Source organism: Bos javanicus, chromosome 10 (genome assembly GCF_032452875.1).
Source record: "Bos javanicus breed banteng chromosome 10, ARS-OSU_banteng_1.0, whole genome shotgun sequence".
In the NCBI taxonomy this organism is placed as follows: Eukaryota; Metazoa; Chordata; class Mammalia; order Artiodactyla; family Bovidae; genus Bos; species Bos javanicus.
In genome coordinates, this window is record NC_083877.1 from 12,820,249 (window position 1) to 12,844,923 (window position 24,675).

General features: G+C 48.4%; 1 protein-coding gene across 10 annotated transcripts in view; it reads right to left on the reverse strand.

The window, feature by feature from the left end:
* The window catches only part of MEGF11 (multiple EGF like domains 11), a 393,555-nt gene that overhangs the window by 55,988 nt on the left and 312,892 nt on the right, over positions 1-24,675 (reverse strand). For all 10 annotated transcript variants that reach the window (XM_061430127.1, XM_061430121.1, XM_061430123.1 and 7 more), the window contains exons 9-10: positions 21,986-22,198; positions 14,230-14,404 (exon numbers count right to left, since the gene is read on the reverse strand). In XM_061430127.1, coding sequence (XP_061286111.1) covers positions 14,230-14,404; positions 21,986-22,198 — 388 coding nt within the window. The remainder of the gene's footprint in view (positions 1-14,229; positions 14,405-21,985; positions 22,199-24,675) is intronic.

The following is a 24,675-nucleotide window of genomic DNA, read 5'->3' on the forward strand; positions in this document are numbered from 1 at the left end:
TTTAAGATTTACCTGCTCTGTGCCACTTTGGTATTGATTGCCCTGTTTCATCCTCATACCAGCCTTGAAGGTACTCCATGCATGAGGTGAGCAGAGGGAGGCTCAAGAGGTGATCCTGCTGGTGAGCTGGTGACCCAGTTGGCGAGCATCAAGGCTGAGATTCAGACTCAGGTTCCCTGACTCACAGCCCATGCTCTCCCTACTCAGCCGGCAGCCTCCACTGAAGGACCACAGGGAGTGATGGGAACCAGCATCTACCGGACACCTACTGCGTGCTGGGTTCCTAGACCGTGATGTTGCCATCTCCCCACACAGGGGGTGAAGGTCAGGCGCTGTGCCTTGCTGTCACAGCCCTGCTCAGGACTGCTGCGACTCCCTGTTGCCTGCCAGTGCTCACCTGGCAGGGCCCAGCCTTCTCAGCTCCCACTCTTTCCTTTGCACTCCCTAACCCCTGCTCCCCTGGGCCATCTTTGTCAAAGGCAGAGCCACTTGGGCCTCACTCCCTGGGCTTGTCTCAGGGAAATCATACTCAGAACTTTTAGGAGAGGGGAGAACAATTATTTAGTAGTGTTTTTGGAGAGAACTTTTGAGTTTTGTTTTGTTTTCATTTACTCCCAATGTTAGTCTTCCTGTTAGCCCCACCTTAAAGTAATTTATTCAAGACCTTTTTCTGCAACATCTTTCATTTTCCAGACATAATCACATCTCTGGCAGGAATCCCTTCCCCTCCTGGGGTCCGTAATTACTCCTGCAGATGGATTATTGGTGCTAATGACTTAGCGAGGAGATGGCTGGGGAGCGGCCAGGCTGGGTGGGGCTTTGGAGCGTCAGAGCCGGGTAGCAGGAGGGGAGTGGCTCCTCCTTTGTTCCAGACCCGAAGCCTTGGTGAGGGTGTCGGTGTGGGCCCCGGGCCCACTGCTCTCCCTCACACCTCTGGGTGACACCCCTGGCGTTGCTTCCAGCCTTCTCGACGATGTGTCTCATCTCAACTTCACCCCAGACCAAGGATACTAGGAGCAGAGTTTGTGCCCCAATTTGCGGAAGACGAAGTTAAGACACAGAGAGGTTAAGGGACTTGGGAAGAGTCAAACAGCAGGGAGGTGGAGCCAGGGGGACCAGGTCTCAGTCCCAGCCGGTCTCCGCTCAGCACCGACTTCCCGCTTCCTGCACGGCTGTCCTGAGGTGAGCTTGGCCTCAGAGCCCTAAGCCTGGGTTCTAGGCCCAGCTTGAGGTTCTTATAGGTCAGGTCTCATAACTGCTCTGAACTTGGGTTTCCTCATCCGTGAGACACAGCCCCCCATACTGGCCTGGCTTTCCTCACGGGAGAGCCGTGAGGATTAACAAGCTTAGGGGCTACAGCTAGCTGGGTAAAGTACCGTCCCACAGGAAGGGAGGGGTATGAAGGTGTCAGCCATTTGCCCTTGACAACAACGGGCAGGAAGTCACTAGGCTCCAACTGTGAAATAAAGCTGCTGGGGTTGTCCCGCATCCTGGGAAAGGCCTGAGGGAGCATCAGAGCTAACTCTTTACCACAGATCCATAGCCCTCTCCTCTCCAGATAACTTTCGGTTGCCGTTCAAAGTGCAGGTTCTGAGTTCAAACAGCTATAGACTCAACTCCTGGAGGCCACTAACTAACTACAAAAGTTGCTTCAGCTCTCTGAGCCTCAGTTTTTCCATCTCCAAAATGGGGATCCTAACATCCCCTACCTTTAGGGTTGCTGTAAATATTAAATAAAATGATATATGAGAAAACAAGAGAGCCTGGCCTAGGGCCTGCCACACTGCCTCAGTGCTCCAAATGTGGGCCACTACCACCCCACCCCACCATCCACTTCCTCCACACCTTTCGGGGAAGCTCCTCTGACTCATGGCCCAGCCACACCCACCCTCCGGAGTCTGCGGGTGGCCAGGAGTGGGAGCTGGCAGGGGAAGAAACCCCATCACTTCAGAAGTGAAAGTGTTAGTTGCTTAGTCATGTCTGACTCTTTGCAATCCTATGGACTGTAGCCTGCCGGGGTCCTCTGTCCATGGAATTCTCCAGGCAAGAAGTGGGTAGCCATTCCCTTCTCCAGAGACTTGGACAAAAGGAAAACTGGGAGTGTTTAAGGCCTGTTTAGGGATACCGGCACCCCACTCCGGTACTCTTGCCTGGAAAATCCCATGGACGGAGGAGCCTGGAAGGCTGCAGTCCATGGGGTCGCTGAGGGTTGGACACGACTGAGCGACTTCACTTTCACTTTCATGCATTGGAGAAGGAAATGGCAACCCACTCCAGTGTTCTTGCCGGAGAGTCCCAGGGACGGGGAGCCTGGTGGGCTGCCGTCTCTGGGGTCGCACAGAGTCGGACATGACTGAAGAGACTTAGCAGCAGCAGCAGCAGACCTGCCCCAATAGCTTCTGCTGCACTGAGAGAGTTGCAGGCACTAGGCCTGAGACCCAAGTCTCAGGTCCAGACCCTGGTCCTGAGGGCAGTGATGGAGACATGAGGAGCACGGCAGGGAGAAGGTAGTATGACATGGGGATTGTTTATTTTTTTTAGAACAGAAGAGTCAGCAGCTTTCCCTAATAAGGCCACAAACCATAGAGTCCCAGAGGGGGAAGGTTGGACTCAGCCTTTGTGACATAAAACCAGTTTTCTCTATTTTGCTCTGTGGATTAATTGCCAACATGATTTAACATGCTGGAGATTCCCCCATCCCTCCCTGCCCTGGGAAACATCAGTAGGTGTCTGCTGTGGGGACAGCAAACTCATGAGACAGAGGCGAAGGTGGAAAAAGCATCAGATTGGGAGATATGTCACTTGCGTCACATCCCAGGTCCGCCAGTGATTTGCTGTGTGACCTAAGATAAGTCACTTGTCCTGTCTGGACCTCGGTTTATAAAATAAGAGGGTGCGCTAGGGAAGCACTGAGCATTCTTTCAACTCTGCCACTGTGAAGGCTAATTCCTGTTTTGTGCTCACACGGACAGGAAGGGCAGGTGTGTTTAACCCATTTAAGAGACGGGAAGCTGGGGCTCAGAGAGGCTGAATACGTTGCCTAAGGTCACACAGCTACTGAGCAGCAGACTTAAGATTCCAGTCCAGACCTGTCTGACCCCATAGTCCATGCCCTTTGCCTCCAGTAAACAGAAGGAACCTCAGCAACTACTTGTTGAACATTCAGTACCCGCCAGGCTTTTTCCTAAGCATCATGCCCATTTTATCTGATCCAATCCTAAAAATAATTCTAGAACATAATACCATTATTTCCCTTGCTTTATAGATGAAAAAACTAAGGCTTGAGAAGCATAAATAACAGGGCCAAGGCCACTCAGCAGATGACTACAGAGCTAGGGTTTGAGTACTGGACAATGTGTGTGTGTGTGTATATTTATATTTTTGGATCATTCTGCTATTTCCCTGTGCTCCTCTGCTCACAGACACATGGCAGCTAGAGGGTAAATTCTTCATCCCCAGCTCAGCATCCAGGAAAACCTTTTAGTGTAATAATTAGGAAGCTAGTCAATGGTGGGGGGCAGGGGATGAGAAGCTAGTTTCCTAGGCATAGGGCTAATCGTCTGCAGACCTCCATTTGATGAAGAAGAAAACAATTACAACAGGAAATGCACATACATTATACACATGTCACCTGGCTCTAATTTTCAGTCAACCTTCTTTTCTGGCTCTGTAGCTGCCCTTGCTTCCTAGTTTCAGCTCAGGAGCCATACAAGAGGCAGACACGCACTTTACCCAGCTGGTGGGGGCTGTGTGTGCACGGGGGGGATGGTGACGTCTTTAAAGGACATAGGAAACCTCAGAGGAAAATTCAATCACTGCTCCACTGATCTGGATTTCCGTAATTCTCATCCCCCTCCTGCCTTCACCGGCCTGAGCGGCTGAGGTTTGCATATGACCTACCGACAGCACAGAGAAAGGGGAGAAAAATGGGGAAACGAGTTTGTTCATTTGGGTGATGGAGTACCCGTTCCCCTTGCCAGCATGCAAGGTTCAATAACAGCAGACAGGGCTTCAAAAAATTGCAGCATAAATAGATGAGCCCTTTAAGGTAATAGAAATTCTGTCATCCAGGGGAGAAATATAGGCCTTGAGTCCCAGGGGAGGGGACACCAGGCCCCCCTCCCCTACCTCCCACACTCCCCATCCCCATTATAGCCTGAGCTGAAATGGAGCATCCGTGTGAGGAATGACCAGAAGGTCCCTTATCTCCCAGCCACACGGGTTCGATGGGGGGGAGAAGGTCTGGGAAATCAAGTCTTTGTAGCTCTGTCAGTGATCTCACAGGCTGTTCACTCCAGGCACCAACATGGCAGCAATTAGTTTTAGAGCAGCAGAGAAGGCTTCATCAGGCTGGCCACCTAGGTGAGGCCTTAATTAAGGAAAGCTGGTCAACGGAGGAGCATGGAGGGGCTGAGGAGCCGGTCTTCTCCCTGCTGTGATGAGAAAGTCTATTCTTGGTTCTGCGGTTGTCCCTGGGAACCCTGGAGCCCTTGGGAACCCTGCCGCTCCCAGCCAGGAGGAAGTTTCAGCTCTGCTCTTCCTCTCACTTCCATTTCCACCTGTACCCCCAACAGGGGACTCTGGCCAGGACCAGTCAACCTCTTCAGGTGGGGGACCCCTTTGGATAAATAACAACAAAAATAACATTGGCAGCATCCACAACAGTGGTGATGAAAATAGCTAATATTGTTGAAGGATGACTAATATGCCAGGTATTCTAGTTATTTTATATGTATGAATTAATTTAACCAGCCCAGTAACTCACTGGACTTTATTATTATTACCCTTTCACATATGAGAAAACAGAGGCATGGAAAGGTTGTATGTTGCCCAAGGTCACACAACTAATACTCAGCAAAGCTGGTATTTAAAGGCAGAGAATCTCCCTCCAGCATCTCTGAGTAACATCACGCTACTGTATTGCTAAGGTAGGAACTTGCATCATTTGCCCAGTGAACCTGGAACTGATGTTGGGGGCTAGCTGCTCCAGTCCCCCCTGCAGCTACCTGTTTATTTGATGTGCAGAGAAGCCCAAGGGTAGACTTAAGCTCCCACCCTGCTGGCAAGCCCCTTTGGAAATGCCATGCATTTCCTTCCTATAAAGGTCAGTTCTGGAGCTTCTGCTACGGGCATTTCATCACTCTTCCCAAGATTTTTTTTCATTTCAAAGTGTACTGAGCAAGATATTCATGCGGTAGGCATGCACGGGGGAAGACAGTAGGAGGCTGGAGGGATTCAGACTCTGAGCCATGTGCTGTGGGAACAGAGGAGATGGAAGGGTTAATTCTAAAGTGAGGAATATTCAGGGAACACCTTGTGGAAAAGGCAATCTTTGACTTTAGCCTGAGAGGCTGAGAAGGATTTTCATAGACTGAGATAAGGACAGTGGAGAGGGTGTTCCAGGAAGATGGAAAAGCTTGAAAAAATGGCATAGGCGGAGTCCTGAAGCAGACATTGTGTTTGGGGAAAGTGAATGTGTGTGGCCACAGTGCAGACTTGTGGCAGGTAGCAGATGAGGTTAGGGTGAACTAACTAGTTTTAAGGGCAAGTTACAAGGACTGGAGTTTGACCTTTATTTGGTGGGTAATGAGAAGCCATGGAGAGGGGTGATGGGACCCCCAACTTCCAAGTGGATGGAAGCTTCCACTTAGTCCCCTCAACGACAATTCCAAGACTCTCCCCTGACTTTGTGAATCATCCCTCACTTGGACAGTCCCAGGACTCTGCCACCTTGAGGCTCCTGACATGTGACCCTCACTCTACATTCCCTGCCCCCGTTCACCCGCCCCCCCCCCCCCCCATGCTCTGGCTGGGTAAAGACCCCAGGTTCTAAACAGGCAAGAACAACTCACAGGAACTGTCCAAGGTGCTGAACCAAGGCCACACCCAATTTTAAACACTGGCATTTTAATGATTAGCCCTACACCATTGTTTCTGTCCGGTGGAGAACTTCATTTCCATTTTACAGATGAGAAATGGAAGCTTCCAAAGTGATATGAATCAGAGCTAGAAACTTTGTTTCTTGTCTTTCAGCCCAGGGCTCTTTCCTTTCACTCTGCAGCCCCAATGTAGTACAGCAATTCATAGCCCAAGTGAGTCCATTGCTGCTGCCAAGCTAACATGTAAAACACCCAGACTCTCTTCCCACTTCTATCCCTATGTTCATTTCCCTAAGCATTGAAATGTATGTCCATGCAGCAGTGCATCCTGAGACTGACCATTCAGGGTAACCCACAGGTGCTTGAATGGACCTGCTTGGGACAGCAGCTGTGCATATGTATGGTTCTGTTGCATTGAGAATCCCTGGGCATAACTCATCCTGACATTCTCCTTCGAAGGGAGTGCTGGGCTTGAGGGAAGCAATGTTTCCCAACACTCTCATAGTTCACCAGTAATTACTGGGCCTCTACTGTGTTTTAGGCACTAAGCCATGAACTTCCCATTTGAAGATTCTCACTCTCATGGTTAAGTCTCCTCTGAATAGTTGAGGAAATTCAGATGTAGGCAAGATAAGTGACCTACTAATAGGCATAGTAGGGATTGGAGCACCAAGATTTGAACCCAAATTTGCATAGTTCCATGGTGACCCATCAATCAAAGTCCATCATCTAATAGAGGAGAGTTGTGGCGGCTCCCACCACTGCAGGTTTTGTGATCCTGCATAAGTCACACATCTTGCTTGAACTTCAGCTCATTCTCAAGAATGAGAAGTGAAAGAAGAGAAGAAGAAGAAGGTGAAAGTGCACTTCTGTAGGGTGCTTGTGAGGAACAGAGGTGAAGCATGTGGCGGGTACTCAGTAAGTGTTTGCTGCGAATGAGAATATAACTATTATTGGGCACAAGCTCTGGGAAGGCTGGATGGGCATCCATAACCCCACCAACTCCTCAAGTTCTTGGCAGAGAAAATATCCAGTGTTATGGGAAGGAAGGAGAAAGAGTGTGAGGACCAGAACACCCCAAGTGCCAGATGGGCTTGTTTCTGCCCCATATTCTTATGGCCTCAAGGGGTGGGGACCACCTGGCTGGATCAGGCATGTTACTGGGCTCTCAGAGGTGGTTCAGTACTCCTCACCCCTCATGTGTATGATAAGCCTGGGGCCATTCTCAGCCCTCAGAGACTCTGTCTTCACAAACATATTCCAACATTCTCCCTTAGCAAGAAGAGCTCTGGTGGGAGAGGACAGCTGAGGATATGGCCTCACACCCATTGCCACACTGGCTACTCACACCCAATAGACAGGACTAATGCAACTCTCACCTTGCAGATGAGGAAACTGAGACCCAGCAAGGTAAAGCAACATGTCCAAGGTTACTGAGCCAAGGCTCAATGTCTCCCAACTCTCAGAAAAGGGCTTTTTTTTTTTTTTTTTTTTAATGAGTCTCATCATGCAAAATGCCAGGCTGGATGAAGCACAAGCTGGAATCAATATTGCTGGGAGGAATATCAATAACCTCGAATATGCAGGTGACACCACCCTTACGGCAGAAAGCGAAGAAGAACTAAAGAGCCTCTTGATGAAAGTGAAAGAGGAGAGTGAAAAAGTTGGCTTAAAACTCAACATTCAGAAAACTAAGATCAAGGCATCTGGTCCTGTCACTTCATGGCAAATAGATGAGGAAACAATGGAAAAAGGGACAGACTTTATTTTGGGGGGCTCCAAAATCACTGCAGATGGTGACTGCAGCCATGAAATTAAAAGACGTTTGATCCCTGGAAGAAAAGCTATGACCAACCTAGATAGCAGATCAAAAAGAAGAGATATTACTTTGCCAACAAAGGTCCATCTAGTCAAAGCTATGGTTTTTCTGGTAGTCACATATAGATGTGAGAGTTGAACTATAAAGAAAGCTGAGCGCTGAAGAATTGATGGTTTTGAGCTGTGGTGTTGGAGAAGACTCTTGAGAGTCCCTTGGACTGCAAGGAGATCCAACCAGTCCATCCTAAAGGAAATCAGTCCTGAATATTCATTGAAAGGACTGATGCTGAAGCTGAAACTCCAGAACTTTGGCCACCTGATGCAAAGAACTGACTCATTGGAAAAGACCTTGATGCTGGGAAAGATTGATAAGCGGAAGGAGAAGGGGTCGACAGAGGATGAGATGGTTGGATGGCATCACTGACTCGATGGACATGAGTTTGAGCAAGCTCCAGGAGTTGGTGATGGACAGGGAAGCCTGGTGTTCTGCAGCCCATGGAGTTGCAAAGAGTCAGACATGGCTGAGTGACTGAACTGAACTGAATGAGTCTCAAATTAATTGCCCATCCTAAAACTCTTTCCCTTGGTATCTCTAATTTTCTTGAAGAGATCTCTAGTCTCCCATTCTGTTGTTTTCCTCTATTTCTTTGCACTGATCGCTGAGGAAGGCTTTCTTATCTCTCCTTGCTATTCTTTGGAACTCTGCATTCAGATGCTTATATCTTTCCTTTTCTCCTTTGCTTTTTGCTTCTCTTCTTTTCACAGCTATTTATAAGGCCTCCTCAGACAGCCATTTGCTTTTTTGCATTTCTTTTCCATGGGGGTGGTCTTGATTCCTGTCTCCTGTACAATGTCATGAACCTCTGTCCATAGATCATCAGGCACTCTGCCTATCAGATCTAGTCCCTTAAATCTATTTCTCACTTACAGTGTATAATCATAAGGTATTTGATTTAGGTCATACCTGAATGGTCTAGTGGTTTCCACCACTTTCTTCAATTTAAGTCTGAATTTAGCAATAAGGAGTTCATGATCTGAGCCACAGTTAGCTTCTGGTCTTGTTTTTGCAGACTGTATAGAGCTTCTCCATCTTTGGCTGCAAAGAATATAATCAATCTGATTTTGGTAATGACCATCTGGTGATGTCCATGTATAGAGTCTTCTCTTGTGTTGTTGGAAGAGGGTGTTTGCTATGACCAGTGTGTTCTCTTGGGAAAACTCTATTAGCCGTTGCCCTGCTTCATTCTGTACTCCAAGGCCAAATTTGCATGTTACTCCAGGTGTTTCTTGACTTCCTACTTTTGCATTCCAGTCCCCTATAGTGAAAAGGAAATCTTTTTTGGGTGTTAGTTCTAAAAGGTCTTATAGGTCTCCACAGAACTGTTCAACTTCAGCTTCTTCAGTGTTACTGGTTGAGGCATAGGCTTGGATTACCGTGATATTGAATGGTTTGCTTTGGAAACGGACAGAAAAATGTCAGAAAAAATTCTGTCATTTTTGAGATTGCATCCAAGTACTGCATTTCAGACTCTTGTTGACCATGATGGCTACTCCATTTCTTCTAAGGGATTCCTGCCCACAGTAGTAGATATAATGGTCACCTGAGTTAAATTCACCCATTCCAGTCCATTTTAGTTCGCTGATTCCTAGAATGTCAGCGTTCACATTAGACATTAGAGATACCAAGGGAACATTTTATGCAAAGATGGGCTCAATAAAGGACAGAAATGGTATGGACCTAACAGAAGCAGAAGATATATTAAGAAGAGGTGGCAAGAATACACAGAAGAACTGTACAAACAAGAGCTTCACAACCCAGATAATCACAATGGTGTGATCACTCACCTAGACCCAGACATCCTAGAATGTGAAGTCAAGTGGGCCTTAGGAAGCATCACTACAAGCAAAGCTAGTGGAGGTGATGGAATTCCAGTGGAGCTATTTCAAATCCTAAAAGATGATGCTGTGAAAGTGTTGCACTCAATATGCTAGCAAATTTGGAAAACTCAGCAGTGGCCACAGGACTGGAAAAGGTCAGTTTTCATTCCAATCCCAAAGAAAGGCAATGCCAAAGAATGCTCAAACTACCGCACAATTGTACTCATCTCACACGCTAGTAAAGTAATGTTGAAAATTCTTCAAGCCAGGCTTCAGCAATACGTGAACCGTGAACTTCCAGATGTTCAAGCTGGTTTTAGAAAAGGCAGAGGAACCAGGGATCAAATTGCCAACATCTGCTGGATCATTGAAAGAGCAAGAGAGTTCCCGAGAAACATCTGTTTCTGCTTTATTGACTATGCCAAAGCCTTTGACTGTGTGGATCACAATAAACTGTGGAAAATTCTGAAAGAGATGGGAATACCAGACCACCTGACCTGTCTCTTGAGAAATTTGTATGCAGGTCAGGAAGCAACAGTTAGAACTGGACATGGAACAACAGACTGGTTCCAAATAGGAAAAGGAGTACGTCAAGGCTGTATATTGTCACCCTGCTTATTTAATGTATATGCAGAGTACATCATGAGAAACGCTGGGCTGGAAGAAGCACAAGCTGGAATCAAGATTGCTGGGAGAAATATCAATAACCTCAGATATGCAGATGATACCACCCTTATGGCAGAAAGTGAAGAGGAACTAAAAAGCCCTTGATGACAGTGAAAAAGGAGAGTAAAAAAGTTGGCTTAAAGCTCAACATTCAGAAAACGAAGATCATGGCATCTGGCCCCATCACTTCATGGGAAATAGATGGGGAAACAGTGGAAACAGTGTCAGACTTTATTTTGGGGGGCTCCAAAATCACTGCAGATGGTCATTGCAGCCAGGAAATTAAAAGACACTTACTCCTTGGAAGGAAAGTTATGACCAACCTAGATAGCATATTGAAAAGCAGAGGTATTACTTTGCCAACAAAGGTCCGTCTAGTCAAGGCTATGGTTTTTCCAGTAGTCATGTATGGATGTGAGAGTTGGACTGTGAAGAAAGCTGAGTGCCGAATAACTGATGCTTTTGAACTGTGGTGTTGGAGAAGACTCTTGAGAGTCCCTTGGACTGCAAGGAGATCCAACCAGTCCATCCTAAAGGAGATCAGTCCTGGGTGTTCATTGGAAGGACTGATGCTAAAACTGAAGCTCCAGTACTTTGGCCACCTCATGCGAAGAGTTGACTCATTGGAAAAGACCCTGATGCTGGGAGGGATTGGGGGCAGGAGGAGAAGGGGACGACAGAGGATGAGATGGCTGGATGGTATCACCAACTCAATGGACATGAGTTTGAGTGAACTCCGGGAGTTGGTGATGGACAGGGAGGCCTGGTGTGCAGTGATTCATGGGGTCACAAAGAATCAGACACGACTGAGCGACTGAACTGAACTGAACTGAAAACTCTTTCAAGAAAAAAGGCAGGTGCATAAATTCACAAACCAAACATCAAATAAAGGCATTGCTAATTATCATTGACTGTGGGATGTTTCAGGGAGGGTCTCAGCCAAGTCTGCTGAACTAATTGCCCGATGCCCGACCCTGACCACAGCTGACTAATTGCAGGAAACTGGATTCATTCCAAAGCTGAGGTGAGGGCAACAGTTTGGTTTCCCCACCCTGGGAACCTGGTGTGTGCAGGAATGAGTCATGCTGGGTGAGAGCAACTGACTATCTTATAATCACCTCAAGCAGTTCCTGCTCATCCCCCGACCGGGCCCTGGAAGAGCCTTTGCAGGTACAGTGAGGCTGGACAGGAGGAGATGGATGGAAATCCACGGGGTCTCAGCAGGGCTGCTTGGCTCACAGTCTGTCTCAGCCCTGAGCCCCAAGCAGGTAGGATTCCACGTGGAGATGACTCCTACAAGTGTCAAGTCTCCCAAAGTTCAAGGGCAGGAAGTTATTTTAATCCCAGATGGAAGCAATAGAGACAGTAGCCTGGCCTCCAAACTGCTGGCGCCCTGACCTGGGGGCGTTCATCCCCCAGCCCCGAACACTCACTGTTTACAGATGATGAACTAGGACCCTAGGAGGGGCAGCCACTTGCCCAAAGTCTAGAACTGCCCGGTAGTTGAGCTGGGACTGGGTCTGCAGATCCTCTGCAGTCACTTCACTTCAGCTTCAGTCACCTGATCACTCACCCAGGTGAGACTTTTAATCCCAAACAACCATTCTCTCCTACCCAAACCCCAAACCTTGAGCACTCCATTTTTTCTATGGAAGTTGTGAACAAATAGGTGGAGAAACAGTGGAAACAGTGGCAAACTTTACTTTTTTGGGCTCCAAAATCACTGCAACTGGTGACAGCAGCCATGAAATTAAAAGACACCTACTCCTTGGGAGGAACGTTATGACCGACATTGACAGCATATTAAAAAGCAAAGACGTTACTTTGCTAACAAAGGTCTGTTTAGTCAAGGCTATGGTTTTTCCAGTAGTCATGTTTGGACGTGAGTGTTGGACTGTAAAGAAAGCTGAGCACCAAAGAATTGATGCTTTTGAACTACGATGTTGAAGACTCTTGAGAGTCCCTTGGACTGCAAGGAGATCCAACCAGTCCATCCTAAAGGAGATCAGTACTGAATATTCATTGGAAGGACTGATGTCCAAGCTGAAACTCCAATACTTTGGCCACCTGATGCGAAGAGCTGACTCATTTGAAAAGACCCTGATGCTGGGAAAGATTGAAGCCAGGAGGAGAAGGGGACGACAGAGGATGAGATGGTTGGATGGCATCATTGAGTCAGTGGACATAAGTCTGAGTAAACTCGGGGAGTTGGTGATGGACAGGGAGGCCTGGCATGCTACAGTCCATGGGGTTGCAAAGAATTCAGACATGACTGAGAGACTGAACTGAACTGAACTGTGAACCAAGCTCACACCAATAAAGGTAAACAAGGGAGGAAACCTGCAGGAGGACAGATCCCTTTCTCTTCTGAAGATGTCACTGGAATCATTTCCATCTAGTCTTACCTGCCTTGGGGAGAAGAAGGGGGGAGCTGAACAGAGTTTTGTTCTATAGACCAGGGGAAACCTGCCCACAAAAGACATCGCCACCAGGCAAACCTGCACTCTTACATCATGACAAGGGCTTCCTTGAAGGTCTTTGGGTCACCTTGACAGCGCACTGGCTTCAACCAGACCACACCCAGACCAAGTGTTATCAGCATCTCCAGGAGGGTGGCCAGGCATCAGTATTTGTAAAGTTCTCCAGGTGATTACAATGGGCAGCTCCAGTTGAGCGCCATCCCCTTCCTACTCAAAGCAGCACTGGCATCTCCTGGGAGCATGTTAGAAATGCGGAACTGCAGGCCTCAGTTCTACTGCATCAGAACCTACACTTAACAAGGTCCACGGCTGGTTTCTGAGTTCACTAAGGTCTAAGAAGCACCGAGGGAAGGTACTCCATATAGCCCCTTTCTACATCTAACAGCAACATTGCAAGGCAGGTGTCCCATTCCATAGGTCAGGAAACCGATCCTGAGAGAGGTTAACTCGCTGGCCCTGGGTCACACATTTGGTGAGTAGGACAGCCAAGATGGGACCCTGGGCTCATTCTAAAGGCCTGACTTTGGACTACACAAACCACTTTCTATAGCATAAAATTATGACCACGGGGGTCCCCTGAATGTATGGGTTCTCACATTCACTGGGCATGCACCACCTTTGAACAGGATTCTGCTTGCAATGTCAAGCTCCCTGGAATCAAACTTCAAAAAGAGCAGCATAATTCATGAGGAAATACAAACAGTAAACAAACAAGCAAGGAAAAGGTTTTACTCTCCCTACTAATCAGAGAAATGCAAATTAGAGCAATATTGAGGAGCCATTTTCTAGCTATATAATTAGCAAAAATTAAAACAAGAAAAGAACGTCAGCAGAGCTGTTTTGATAGGTACATGCATACACGACTGGTGGCACTGTAGATTTATATAACCCTTGAGAGAATAATATGGCAACATCCATCAAGAGCCGTAAATATATTATGCCCACTGACCCTGGGAAGTCACCCTAAGGAACTAATTCAACAGGAGGGGAAAAGCCTTTGTAGGAAGATGCTCACTGCACATGTGTTGTGAACTTTGGAAACAACTCAGTATTCAGCACTAAAGAAATAGCTGAGGATCGTGGGGGTCCATCAACTCCTGCTGTGTTATGCAACCACTAAAAATGGATAATCAAGAAGCTCCAGCAGCAAACGTGGGTGAAATAAAGCAAAATACAAAGTCTGGTGGTTATTACGTGCTCTGTGGTTATTAGGATGGAACAATACTACGTACACAGTATATGGACAGACAGGAGCTGTCTGGTGTTCCAGGGTGAGGAGACAATGGAAAGACACCTTCCTTCCATTACATTTTGTAGTTACAAACCTCAGCAGGACTGGCCTTGGAGAACAGCCTTGGCAGCTCTCTGGTCATAGACTCCAAGTGGCCCACGCAGACACTCATTCTTCATCCCTGGGCACAGGGCCGCACTCCCTGATTCTGGCCCCTCTCCTCCTCTGTGGGGGCGGGGGTGGGCAGAGAGGCCATGGGAGCCCCCTCCCATCTTACCATGAAGCCTGGGGCACAAGTGCAGCTCCCAGTGATGCTGTGGCAGTCGGCACCGTTCTGACAGGTGCAAGGCAGCTGGCACCCATCACCATAGTAGCCAACAGGGCAGGACTCATTGCAGTGGTAGCCAGACCACCCTGGCTGGCAGGTGCAAGCTCCAGTCACGGGGTGGCAGCTGAATAGATGAGAGAAGGATGAGAGGACAGTCTGGTCAGGAATGCGGCCATGTCCCACCCTCTGCCCACCCCAGGCTTGGTCTGCCCATGGCGCAGGATCGAAGAGCCTCTGATGATAAACTGCTTAATGTTTTCATTTTATTTTTTATCATGTATTTGGCTCACTTTGTCTTAGTTGCAGTATGTGGGATCTAGATCCCTGACCAAGGATCAAACCCGGGCCCCCTGTGTTGGGAGTGTGGTGTCTTAGCCACTTAACCACCAGGGAAGTCCCTTTTTCTTTTAAAAAAAAGTTTTTTAGCTTAATGTTTTGTTTATTTGTCAGAACATGGCAAGGTTACATGGTCTTATGAGCCCAAGAAACTGAGGCTCATAATTGTTAGAAAATTTGCCTAAAGTTACATTGCAAGGAAATGCAAAATCAGGATTAGATGTAGGTCTCCTGACTCCCAAACAAGTGCTCTTTATAATACAAATACAGAGACCAAAGCAGGAGGCAGCCTTTCCAGGTCCTTCCCTTGTGTACTATGAGGTTTGGAGCTTCACCCACTCTGCACCTAAAGGAGATGCCCAGTGTGTGGGCAGGTACTAGAGGGCTGCACTGAGATGCAGTGGCTCTGTATACCGTAGGTACTTAATGAGCGTTTGCTGAGTTAAAGTGGAACCTCTGGGCAGATGTAGCCTCCCCTCTCTGGCAAAGTCTATATTGGAGAGGACACCCTCCATTCATGCACTGCTAGGGCTCTTTAAGACTGAGTAAGGTCATCTCCATCCCTGGTCTGGCTAGAACCCTTGGCTGGAGGCAAGGGCTGCCTGGCATGACCTCTAGAGAGGTGGGCAACCTGTGGCTGGCAGAGTCTGATCCAATAGCCAATATGCATTCATGTTAGAGGAGATGCTGAGTGTGGTGACCACCTTCTTCTTAGAGCTTCTGTGGGGAGTGCAATTGACTGATGGCCTCACCTACTGTGTCTGAAATCCAGATAATCTACCTAAAGTCACATTGCAAGGAATTGCAAAATCAGGATTGGACACAGGTCTCCTGACTCTCAAACAAGTGCTCTTTACGATACAAATCCACAGAGACCAAAGCAGGAGGCTTTGTTTTCTCCGTGGTCACACTTCCCCTGGGCTCCTCTCAGCTAGAGCACAGCAGGAATATATTAAGGTCGACACATTCCTGGGAAGTCTGGGACTCCTCTGATGGGCAATTCGGCTGAAAGACTCCCCATCTTGTGAAACTTTCTTCGAACTGTGCTTCACTTTAAGACTTTGCATCTAGTCTTCCTCCTTTGTTTCCTTCACACAGGTCAGATCTGCCTTGCAGCTGATGCTTTTCTAGCCTCCCCAGCCCCTTCCCCCTTTTCCCTCACAGCTGTGTTCCTAGTAAGACCTCTTGCATTTGGCATCTGCTTCTGTCGGGGAGAACCCAAACTGACACTGTGGAGAAGATGCTGGGTGGTAGAGACAAGCCTTTTGGATTTACTGTGTCATCTGCTTGCCTGCTATGGAGATCAGTTCAAGGGCTGTGGTTGAAAGGCACACTCTGGGCTGGCAGGAAGAGCCTACATACAAATCTTGGTTCTGCGAAGTTCCACATAGGATATGGGCCTCGTCTCCCTGGGTCATTGGTGGATCCCCAGTGCCAGGCTCATATTCACTGCCCTATTAAGAATTTGGGAATGGATAGCACTTTTACTACAAGTAATTATTTTCTCTCTGTTGACTTGTTTATCATCTGTCTCCCCACCAGGTGGCAGCTCCATGGTGGTGGGGGTGCGGGTGTCTGTTGCTTTCACATCTGTATCGTACCCCCGTGGCCAGCAGTGTCCCTGGCACGGGGAAGATACTTAATACGTATTTGGCAAATGAATTAATGAACAAACTAATTGCGTGAAGCCCAGCCAAGCCAATTCTCCTCTGGGAGCTCTGATTTTCTCATGGAAAATGAGGGATGGACAGGAGCAGACAGTTCCTGAATGGTAAGTACAAGTAGATAAAAATCATTTTGGAAAATGCTTAGTTTCATTAATTGTTCAAGTCAAAACAACAACTGGATATCATGTTTTCTCTATTGAAAAGGTAAAGTTACTTTCTTCATTATTATTATTTTAAATGCACAGTACTCAATGCTGGTAAAGGTTTCTAGAAAACAATTTGGGGTTATGTATCAGGAGTCCTAAAGATATTCAGACCCTTTGGTCTTGTAATTCCATTTCTAAGAATCTATCCTCAGGAAATGATCACAGTTGTGGAGAAAGATTTATGCACGGAGATGTTCCCCGAAGCATTATTTATAACAGTGGAAAATTGAAGTAATTTAAATAATAATAAATAAAATGTGACTAGGCTATTAAAACACCAGGCACTTTACACCTATATTTCTAGTCTTCAAGTAAGCCTGGGAGTTAGGCAGTAGAGCCTCTGTTTTTCAGATGCCACTTGGAGGTTATGTGACCAGCCCAAGGTCACAAAGATAACTCAGTGGCAGCTGGAATTCAAACCCAGGTCTGTCTGGCCATGTTCTGTTCACCGTCTCATGCTGCCTCTGACACCAGGATACTGGTTAAATGAATTATGACAATTCATATGAAGGCATGGTAGAGAAGTACTCAAATGTTTCCCAGCCTATTTAATGATATGACATAAGGGTAAATGAAATAAGCAAACTGTTCATCAATACAAAGTCGTGAGCTAAAGTATGAAAAAAGTGTGAAACAGACATGGATGAAGAATGAAGCAATTACAACAAAATGGTTTCTGTGCTCACCTCTGGGTTGAGAAATTATGAAGGACTCTGAGTATTTTCTTTAAATTTCTATGTATTCCCTTTCTCAAACTGAGCATCTATTCTATTCATAAACAGGTAAAAAGCAATGACATTACAAATATATAGAAAAGAATGTGTGCAAAGGATGGATGTCTGAAGACTTCCCAACCTTCATGGTTCCCTGGCCCCCACACTGTAAGGGGAGATAGTGGCCTGCACAGGTGCCGTGGGGCAGGGAGCCCCACCTCGGTGGGCCTGACTCTCAGATAGATAGTTGCAGAGCACTCCTCTCCGTCATCAACGCTTCCAGCAAAGCTCTTAGGCATGGCCTCTCTCAGTTCCAACTTTTCAGGGGCCTCCTCTGAAGTTTTGATTTAGGGTCAGAGGGCCTGGCTCAATCCACAGTCACGGAGACTGACAGGCTTGGAAGTATTCAAGCATGTGACTGGGCAGCATTGACTGCCACGATCTGCTCTGTACCACCCTGAAGATTCTGAAGGGCCTCAGGCGCCCTCTTGCCCTTCTCTTCAGTAGACTACCTTGTTACAGGTCCTTGCTCTGGGGTGAAGAGTACTCTCTGAAAAGCGTACTAGATGAACAGTGAGCTGGCGAGCATTGGCCTCTGAGCCCTCCTGCATTTCTACTTTCCGTCTCAGCCCACCGGCGTTTTGGATCTCAATACCAATTTTACCTTTTACTCTGAGAAACCAGAAAGCTCAAAACCAAACCTGAAATCATTTTTTTTCTGTCTCCCTTCATGTCTCTAAATATCTATTTTTAAAAATATAATTTCTATTTTCTTAATTTGATTACTTGTTGCTTGTTATAGAAACTCCAAAAATCCTTTTAAAGAGACAGTGGGGAATGACCGCTGACTCAGTCATTGACTCAGAAAACTGCCATCACTATGCTCTCAGCACCTTCGTCACAACTCCCCCTCCCTGGTGTCCCCTGCCCTGCCCACCCCGCCACCCCCACCACCCCTGCCTGGTGGCAGAGCCATTCCCTTGGGTCACATGGCGGGCAAACGATGCTGGTTCGGCTCAGGCAAAGTCACAAACACTGATGCTGGTTCACTTGCACAGTACCCCGCCCCCCCCTTTCTCCATTTCCCCCATAGATTAATCACAAGTTAATAGGAGTCGAAAGCTGAACAATACAGAAATCTTTTCAGGGTGGAATTTTCTGCCTTTTCCTCTCCTGGCTGCTCTGAGATTTCTATCAATGCTGCATCTGTTGGCTAAATCAAATCTTTCACAGGTAATCCACGATCATGGCCGCTGGAATTCGTCTATGACAATCCAATTGTGGAGGGGACATGGACAAGGGCTGACACACGGGCGCTCGCTTTCTCAAGGTTATTCCTTGATGAAGGAGGGAGGCTGCTTTGTGTGTGCTACAAAGCGCTTATAAAGGGAATGAAGCATTGGGGAATTTCTCTGGCCACTTTTTCTTTCCCAGGGCACTGGGGCTCGACCTCTTTGAAGCGTCCTCTCCAGAGGGGCACAGAGCAGAAAGAGGCTGGGGCAAGCTGAGGAGAGTTTTCTTTGGTCAAGGGTTGGGAGGTCTTTGTTTCTCTAAGAAAGATGCTCAGGGCTTTCCTTGCAAGCTGTCTTGGTGGGGCTCTTGCACAAGCCAGGGGGGCAACAAGGCAAGGCTGCTGAGGACCCCACACTGCATCTTTTGGGGAGCTGAGTGGAAGCTTCGCTTGCAAAGACCACAAAACTTTTACCATTACTGGGCTGATGAAGGTGATAGACAGACTGGGAAACTGAGACAGAGAGGGGGAAATTATACTCATCAGGACACTGGCTCAGGCACAGGTAGTTCTAAGGCCAGGATCCAGGGGTCCCAGACCCACCAAAACCTGCAGCTCAACTGCCTTAGGAGTAGGAGTCCTAGAGTCATTGCTCTGCTTTTCTTAGCTCCCAAGAGAAGGCTCTAGAATGGGACCAAGGCTCATGAGAAGAGAGGAGTGATCTGTGTGCACACAGAGGAAGACAGCTGTTCTCTGTGTCCCTGAGAACAAGCCAAGTGCAGCGAGAGAGAGGTTGAGTGAGATCGGAGGTTCTCCACCTTGGGCAATCCTACCTCTCCCTACCCATCCAGGTTGTCAGAACTCGGGGCCGGGGTCGTGCTTCTGGCATCTAGTGGACAGAGACCAGGGACGCTGCTAAACATCCTGCAATGCACAGGACAGCCGTCCATGGCAAAGAATTATCCAGCCCCAAACATCCACAGTGGCAAGGCTGAGAAATTTCGAGTTAGACCAAATAAAAACTTGGTGGGTGCTGGGGGCTCAGTCACTGGGGCAGTGAGCCGGGAAAAAGTGGTGAAACATTAGAGCTTGGGCAGAACCACCCTAGAGGAATGGGCTGTTGAAGATGAATTCAGTGATTCTTTTTCCTGAAGGTCCGCTCTGTGCCAGGCATCGTGCAGTGCTGAGGCTGCAGAGGTGGACAAGCCCATGCTGACACCGCTCCCGAAAGGAGGTGGTCAAGTAGACCCGGAGGAACCCGGCCTGGGGGCTTGGCTGCCAGGTGCCCTCGGAGCCCCCATGCCTAAGAAGTGCTACTGCTCCCAACCCCTGAAATGTGACACGTGTTAAAGAGAGTAAAGCAAATAATCATCAATATTGAATGGGCTGAGATTAGCGACGGAGAAGAGGGAGTCCTTCCAAATTAATAATGCATTGAGGACTCCTTCAGAGGAGGGGTAAATTATGCTGGGCACGCTTGCTCAGGCACGGGAAGAAAACAATAGCTCTTTCATTTGGGGGTTGGTTGGATCTCCAAGGCAGGGACTATTCCTGCACTGGATCTCAGGGACTGTCTTGCTTCCTGTCCCTGACACAGACCTCCCTTGGCTTCCCTGCAGAGCAGGCTTGCTGGGGGGTGAGGGGGGGGGCGGAGGCTGGGGTTCCTGGTGCTGCCCATCCACCCATGGAATAGTCTGAGGCAGCTGTCCCGTGCCCCCAACCAGCCATGTGGAAACTCTGTGTTTAGAGCCTGGGAGCTCTCACTGTGCCCTCCAGACCTAGCCCAGAGGCCACCTCCTCCAGGAAGACTTTCCTGATCAGTATGCTTTCTGTACAGAGCCCCTGGTCACAGTTACTCGAGCACAAGACACAACAGGGCCAGCCAGATATATTTCGTTGCTTCTAAGATGCTCTTTGCCCCTCATTTTCATAGCTCTGATGTGTGTGCTATGCAGTCAATGGTATGTCATAGTTCAGTTGTAGCAGTACATACGATAAAGCAGAGCCTCACTACTGGTGGTGTCTTGTATTTGAAGAAATACGGTAGAAGATGCTTAATGTGCCCGCGCGCGCGTGTGTGTGTGTGTGTGTGTGTGGTGGGGGGGGGGCGGGGGTGGGGGTGGGGAGGAGGGGTATGTGTTCCAGACTCAAGTTCCTGAGGGCTGGACAGGTGTTAAGGGGTACTTCTTTTCTCATGGTCGGCCCTGCAGGCTCTCAGTGTTTGTTGAATGAATAAGTGACTCAATGCTTAAGTCATATATAGGTCAGCTCCATTGGCTCCAAGGCCCCCTGTTAATGGTTTCCTTTCCAACTTTCTGCCATTGCAGACAGCACTGCCTGAGCCACTCAGCTCTAGGAACTAAGGACTGAGGACAGATTCTGTCTAAGCTGTAACACTTGCGAAGATGACTCTGCTTACAGTGACCAGAGGCTCCTGGGCGATGTGTGGAGAAGCAAAAGCTGGAAGTGAGGAGGAGCTGAGGCTAAGTCCTAGCTGTCCCAGAGACAAGGCTATAAGGCAGAGGCCTGTCTGTCTGGCCTGAAAACATCAGCAACACCCATGGCCCAGGGCAGCTAGTCCTCCCCTGAGCTGTCCTGCAGGCCCGAGGGGAGAAGGAGAGTCCCCTCACCCTGCATCATTCTAATAAGAGTCGACCACATAAAAGGCTGTGGAAGCATTTATCTGGGCCCAACAGCCTCATCTGAAGCTTTAATCTGGGGCCTGACAGCCTCATCTATTACCAGAGGGCGGTGCCAACTGGTGCAGGAAGCGGGAAGTGAGGGGAGCTGGGGGAGGTGGCCCAGGGCAGCTCTGGCTTCTCCACTTCCAGGAAGCAGGGGTGGGGCCAACATCAGTTCAGGTGTCCCCGAGCCCTGAAGGGCAGAGAGCAAGGCAAGGCTGGCCCCAAGCCAAGACCCTGATGCAGGCCTGGCCTCTGTCCCTCCTGCTCTTCTACCCTAGCCAGGACCAGAGGGGACACTCCCTGCAGGCCTCAGGTGAGCCATCCTGGTTTTTAAGGTCTCTGCTAACACTGATCCTCTATGGCTAAAGCCCTGTGCTCCTGCCGTGGTAGTTTGGTCTCTGGGCCCCTTGGGGTTGGGAGATGACTTGGTTAGATGCGGACTGTGTGGAGAGGAAATGTTTTCCAGGAAAATGCCCCTGAGGTCTGTGGTACCCCAAGGTCAGCCTCAGCGCCCCCAGGATTGCATGGCTGCACCCATTCCCATCCTGCTTCCCTGGGGGTCACCAGGCACCCTCTTGCTCCTGTGTGCGGCCCATTTTCAATGCCAGCAGCCAGGTTCAGTGTTGGCAACTGGGGGTGGTGGACAGAGCAGGTGACCTCAGGCCTCATCTTGACTGCCTGAGTGACCGTGGCTTTCCCTTCTTTGATCAGACTGGCCAGTGAAGGTGATTGCTGAGGTCCCAGCTCTGTCACTGCCTGCCCAGATAACCCAGGAGGAGGTGGTGACTCGTGCTCTGAGAGCCCCCTCTCCACCAGGGCCCTCCCCAGTCCCTGTCCCCAGGCTCACCTGTCCCCGCTCACGTCATACCTAATGGTGTTGTCAGCATCGCAGGGGCAGGGCAAGCTGCAGCCTGGGCCGTGTAGGCCCTCAGGGCACAGCCGCTCCTGGCAGCGCGGGCCTTTGTAGCCAGGTTCACACTCACAGGCGCCAGACGTGGGTGAACACTGACCTCCATTGTGGCAGTCACAGCGCTGGGAGCATTGGAAGCCGAAGGTCCCCAAGGGGCATTCCTCCTGGCACCTGCAGGACAACAGAGTATGTGGTGAGTCCATGCCCCCTTACCTGCCTTTCCAGATCCTCTGGGCCTGGGCCTGGCTGGCTGCCCTTCCTCATGGCCTCCTCCCCTCCTCCCTTGCCTCCTGCAGGAAGTGTTCTGTGCTTTCACCATCCTAGGCCGTTCCCCTCTCCAGGCCAGTTCCCCTCAGTCCCCAGGAGTGAGTTCATACTATCATATCTCACTGATTGTAGGCTTTGTGTATTTTTTTTTTGACTGCAGTAAATAAGGATAACATAAATTTGCCATTTTAATTATTTTTAAGTATACAGTGGTATTAAGTACATGTATATTGTGTGGGTTTCCCAGGTGGCTCAGTGATAAAGAATATGCCTGCCAAAGTAGAAGATGTAAGAGACGCAGGTTCTATCCCTGGGTGGGGAAGATCCCTTGGAGGAGGAAATGGCAACCCACTCCAGTATTCTTGCCCTGGAAACCCCAAGGACAGAGGAACCCGGGGGCCTACGTCCATGTGCTCACAAAGAGCTGGACACGACTGAGCGAGCATGTACATAGAACACACATTGCTGTGCAACCATCACCACCATCTATCTCTAGAACCGTTTCATCTTCCCAAACTGAAACTTCTGTACCCATTAAATAACAAACTACATAAAGTCCCATGGCCAGAGGAGCCTGGCAGGCTACAGTCCACGGGATCGCAGAGTCAGACATGACTTAGTAATAAGCATGCACGGACGTAGATTCATTGTCACAGCAACAAATTAAGCGGTAAACCTGGGGGCATTTGAGGAAAAAGAGATGGGCCACCCCTGCATCCTAGAGACAAACGAACAGAAATGGCCTATGGACTTTGGATTGTCTGTGTCCCCATGCTGCTTCAAAGGTGTGGAGAATGGGGAACTGGCCTTACTGCCCTGACATCTGCTTCCTCATCACAGAACGGGATGGTAATAATTAAACCTCACCATGTGTTTGAGGATTAAATGAGATAACGCGTATAAACATTTAGAAAGGTGCCCCATGAATGGTAAGCGCTCAATAAGCAGTGTTAGTTCTTATTATTACTCTTGTTAATACTGTTTTCTGTAGTTCTCCTAACAGAGCCCTTTTGGCATGAAAAGCCTCAAAGGGAAGACTTCCAAAATGTTAACAATGGAGTGGACTTAACGGAATTACAAATGCTTTAATGAGTATGTTTTTCCATTTTCAGGTTTTCTATTTATCTTCTACAATAATCAGGGCAGAGGGGAGCCATAAAAGATGTTGGGGAAAAAAAATACAGCCTTAGCCTCTTTATTAAATCTTGGTGAGTCCTGAGTTGGAAGCAGTGTTCTTCATCACAGCACCCAGATTGTCTTCCTGCAAGTCTTGCTGCATTTTAGCCCATCTGAAGCCTCAGGGAGGGAAAGAACAGCGGAAGAGGGAAGAGAGAAGGGGATGCGTGGAGAAGACACGGGAGGTAGAAGAGAGGAAGGAAGAGGGGAATACGGTGGAAGGGGTGAGGATGGAAACTGAGGCAGGCGCAGAGGAAACAGCGCAGGTAAGAATTGGACACTGCCAGCCCGTGCTGCCTCACAGTGGGTTTCCCCGGGAGTCACTCAGGTTGCCTCTCCTGGATGTCTCAGGCCATCAGGGAAGAGACCCCAGCCTGGAGACACCTCCTGCTCCCTCCCCTCTGGCAGGATTGAGCAGAGAGAGTCCTGGAGTGTGAGCTCCCTTCTCTGAAGGGCATGTCTCCACCCCATGTCATATTTACAAAGTGACACTCCGTAGCCCCAGAAAAAGAATCTGGAAATGAAATATTGACAACCTAATCCATTTACATAATCAGCCTTTTTTTTCCTACCCACAATTTAAACAACTTATTTATTTAGAGATCAAGCAACGACTGCTAATGAATTTTACACAAAGCACACTAATAACGGGGCCTGTGGAACAGAAGGGTAATCACATCAGGAATTAGTTTTCTACTTAAACATCCTTCCTTTGCAACATATCAATCTAATGTGTCCGATATTACCATTAACAACCAGATACATTGCTCAATTAAATTACAAAATGAGCTGCAAAACCCTCGTTACGTTTCATGTTTAATTTGCACTGGATTCTGCCTATCCGGGGAGGCCTGCATTATTATACCCACTCAACTTTAATATGCTTGCAACGATGTGGGGTGGGTTCATGCAGCTGTCACTTACAAAATAAATGGAGGCAATTTTACAAAATATTAAACACCAGGCAGCCCGTTTAGGTGGGAAACCCAAATGCTACTGGGCCCTCTTTTTTAATTCTTCGGGAGTTGATGGGCAAAAGCTTGCCAGAGGACATTAAGGTCTGAGGGGCTTTGCTCTGTCTCAGGTTCATAGGCTGGGTCCCAACCAGAGGGATTAGGGTTATTTCTCCATTTGGTACATCTTGGCGGTGGAAATGGAGAGCGCCAATGAGGTTGGGTCTCCTGGTGTGGAATCTAGCCGGCTGG